General features: G+C 31.7%; 1 protein-coding gene across 1 annotated transcript in view; it reads left to right on the top strand.

Moving 5' to 3' along the window:
* The window catches only part of LOC110032669 (bifunctional cis-abienol synthase, chloroplastic-like), a gene marked incomplete at its 3' end in the record, with an annotated part of 10,632 nt that extends 7,628 nt beyond the window's left edge, over positions 1-3,004 (top strand). The window contains exons 2-9 of the mRNA XM_020736371.1: positions 755-843; positions 990-1,299; positions 1,475-1,655; positions 1,740-1,960; positions 2,074-2,194; positions 2,284-2,396; positions 2,567-2,796; positions 2,892-3,004. Coding sequence (XP_020592030.1) covers positions 755-843; positions 990-1,299; positions 1,475-1,655; positions 1,740-1,960; positions 2,074-2,194; positions 2,284-2,396; positions 2,567-2,796; positions 2,892-3,004 — 1,378 coding nt within the window. The remainder of the gene's footprint in view (positions 1-754; positions 844-989; positions 1,300-1,474; positions 1,656-1,739; positions 1,961-2,073; positions 2,195-2,283; positions 2,397-2,566; positions 2,797-2,891) is intronic.
* Positions 3,005-3,105: the final 101 nt, after the last annotated feature.

Here is a 3,105-nt window from a genome sequence, read left to right as displayed (position 1 = left end):
TATATATATATATATATATAAAGAGTAATATTACATACAGATCACATAATTCTTTTATTTACGTACAGAACAAACTTCCAAACTTTCATATTTACATTTATATGAAAGTTTAAATTTAGGTGGAATATTTTCAATCGATGTTAAACAAAAAAAATGAAGGTTCTGTATGGCAGGCAGCAGAGCTTGGGATGGGTGAAGACCTGCATCTGAGAGCAAGACAATAAAGAGGGCCAGCATTGCTACTGGCTTCATAAATATTGATTCTGGAAAAAAATATTAAATATATGAGATAAAAAGAATTTTTTTTTTATAAAATACAAGAAATTAGGTAGAATAATAAAGCTTTAGCATCAAAAATTTATTTAAATATAAATGAGCATTGGCCCTCAGCTATAAATAAAGAATGTAAGCTAGCAAGCTTTCAACTAAGAAAGAAGAAGAAGGAGAAGAAGAAATGAGAAGCTTCACAAATAATATGCTTCTTTCAAAACCCAGCGTACCATCTTATTCCCTTAGTAATCTTAAGCTGAGATCACTAAACTTCTGCAACAGTAGGCTTCCTGCAGCTGTTAATGCATATTTTTACAGAACTAGACCTAAAGGTATCTATCCATAAAACTAAAAAAAAAATTCTTCCAATTCTGCAAGCTAAATGAGTACTGATATTTTCTTATATATATCGAATCAAATTAATATTATGACGATCGAAGTTTTACTCAGTTTTTCATTTTCTGATTATTTCATGCATTCACAGGTGTTGGAGCTCTTAAAGTTATTCAAGGAGGAGCATTGGATGAGAAGATGAAGGATCTATCACCATTGAAGCTAAACACTTATGATCAAGTATGTTTAAATGATTCCCATTATTATTCATGTAGCCATGTACATGGAGAAATTCAAGCCAAATTATTTGGCATAAGAGTGTAATTTAGAGATTTTTATTTTAAACTGTTCACTTTTATGATCTTGTTTTATTTTACATGTGGTAGGACGAGGCTGAACAAGAAGAGAGAATCAACATTTTAGTAAAAGAAATAAAGGAGATGTTCTCATCAATAGGAGATGGCGAGTTAAGTACTTCACCATATGATACAGCATGGGTTGCAAGAATTCCATCCAAGAATGACCCAAGTAAACCTCATTTTCCAACGACATTGGAGTGGGTAGTGAAGAACCAGCTAGAAGATGGCTCATGGGGGGAGCCCATCTTTTTCTCTTTATATGACAGGCTTGTTTGCACTTTATCTTGTGTTATTACTCTCACACAATGGAAGCAAGGACATGAACTAATTGCCAAAGGTAAAGTTTAGCATTTTTTTAAATAATTTGGATAATACTGATGATGAAGATGAAAATGATTTATTATTGACTATTAATGTATTAATAAAATGAGGCATCCTTAATGGTAGAATAGTTTTATCATAAGCACTTATATATGCAAAGCACGCTTACTTGTCTATTGTATTTGCTTCAGGACTTTATTTTTTACAAACACGTATTAAAGATCTTGATGGGGAAAAAGGTGTAAGAACTGTCGGTTTTGAGATAATATTTCCTTCGATGCTTAATGAAGCCAAAGTTATTGGGCTCAACCTTCCATATGATCTCCCTTGCATCAGACATATCATCAAGCTTAGAGAGGAAAAGATGACTAGGTAACCAAAGATGAAAATGACAATTATATATATTTTTTAAGCGTTTGTTATCTGAGAATATGGAAAATATTAATTCTACTATAGGATTCCAATGGAAGTGTTGCACTCAGTTCCAACTACACTGCTTTACTCATTAGAAGCAATAGAAGCTGATTTGGTGCAATGGGATAGAATTCTGAAGCTGCAATGTAGGAATGGAAGTATCTCAGATTCACCTTCAGCTACTGCTGCAGCATATTTGAACACTAATGATGAAAAGTGTCTTGAATACTTAACATATATAGTGAAGAAATTTCAAGATTGTGGTATATTTCGACATCACATTTCTAATATTCGAATATATATATATATATATATATATTAGCTATGAATTTAAATGCATGATATTGAATTATTTTACTATATTATTTGCATGCAGCACCTTCTTTGTATCCGGTTGATACTTTTGAGCGTTGTTGGATGATTGACACAATCCAACGGCTAGGAATAGATCATCACTTCCGCAAAGAAATTCATATTACTCTAGAATTCGTATACAGGTAAGAATATATATATATGTATAGGTCTTAGACTATTATATATTTAATATGGTCAGGTAACTAGAAATGAATTTTATGAGAATATGCAGAATACTTCGGAAAGATGGTTTAGCATGGGGAAGCGATGCCAGCATAACTGATATTGATGATACATGTATGGGTCTTAGATTATTAAGGTTACATGGCTATCCCATATCCTCTGGTGAGGCATCTTCACATATAGTATCTACAATATAATCCTCTGAAATATATATATATATATATTTGCATGTGTTTTTCTAGAATTTTCTTTTTTGAAATTAATTGATTAGTTGTTCTAATTTCTCCAAAATCATTTTTATCAAATTTCCAACAATTCTGGACTACAAACAGATATGCTAGAGTACTTCAAGGATGATGAAGGCAATTTCTTATGCTTTATGGGTGAGACGCATAAAGGAATTTCTGATTTCTTCAGCCTGTATCGCTTCTCCCAAATTGCATTTCCTGGGGAGAATATACTGAAACATGCAAAAAAATTAGCCGAGCAACATTTGAAGAGCAAGATGAAAGGCCATCAAGCATTTGACAAGTGGGCTATAAAGAAAGCCCTACATAAGGAGGTTATTTCAATTCAATATTTTAATATTTTTTTATTAATTTTAATTAAGAGTGGATTTTATTAATGATTCACATAATCCCTAAACTCAACGTACAGGTTGAGTGGGCAATAAGAAATCAATGGAGGATGAGTCTTCCAAGGCTTGAAGCTCAAGAATACATTAGAAATTATGGCGAAAATGATGTTTGGATTGGAAAATCTCTCTATAGGTAAAGCAATTAGCTTTTTAACTATTAATTACATATGTATAACCTAATTTCCTTTGCATGTTTTTGATTAGGATGTATAATATCAATAATCCAAAATACTT

Source organism: Phalaenopsis equestris, unplaced genomic scaffold, assembly GCF_001263595.1.
Source record: "Phalaenopsis equestris unplaced genomic scaffold, ASM126359v1 Scaffold000998, whole genome shotgun sequence".
Classification (NCBI taxonomy): Eukaryota; Viridiplantae; Streptophyta; class Magnoliopsida; order Asparagales; family Orchidaceae; genus Phalaenopsis; species Phalaenopsis equestris.
The sequence above is the reverse complement of the archived record's forward strand: the minus strand, read 5'-3'. Positions and strand labels throughout refer to the sequence as shown.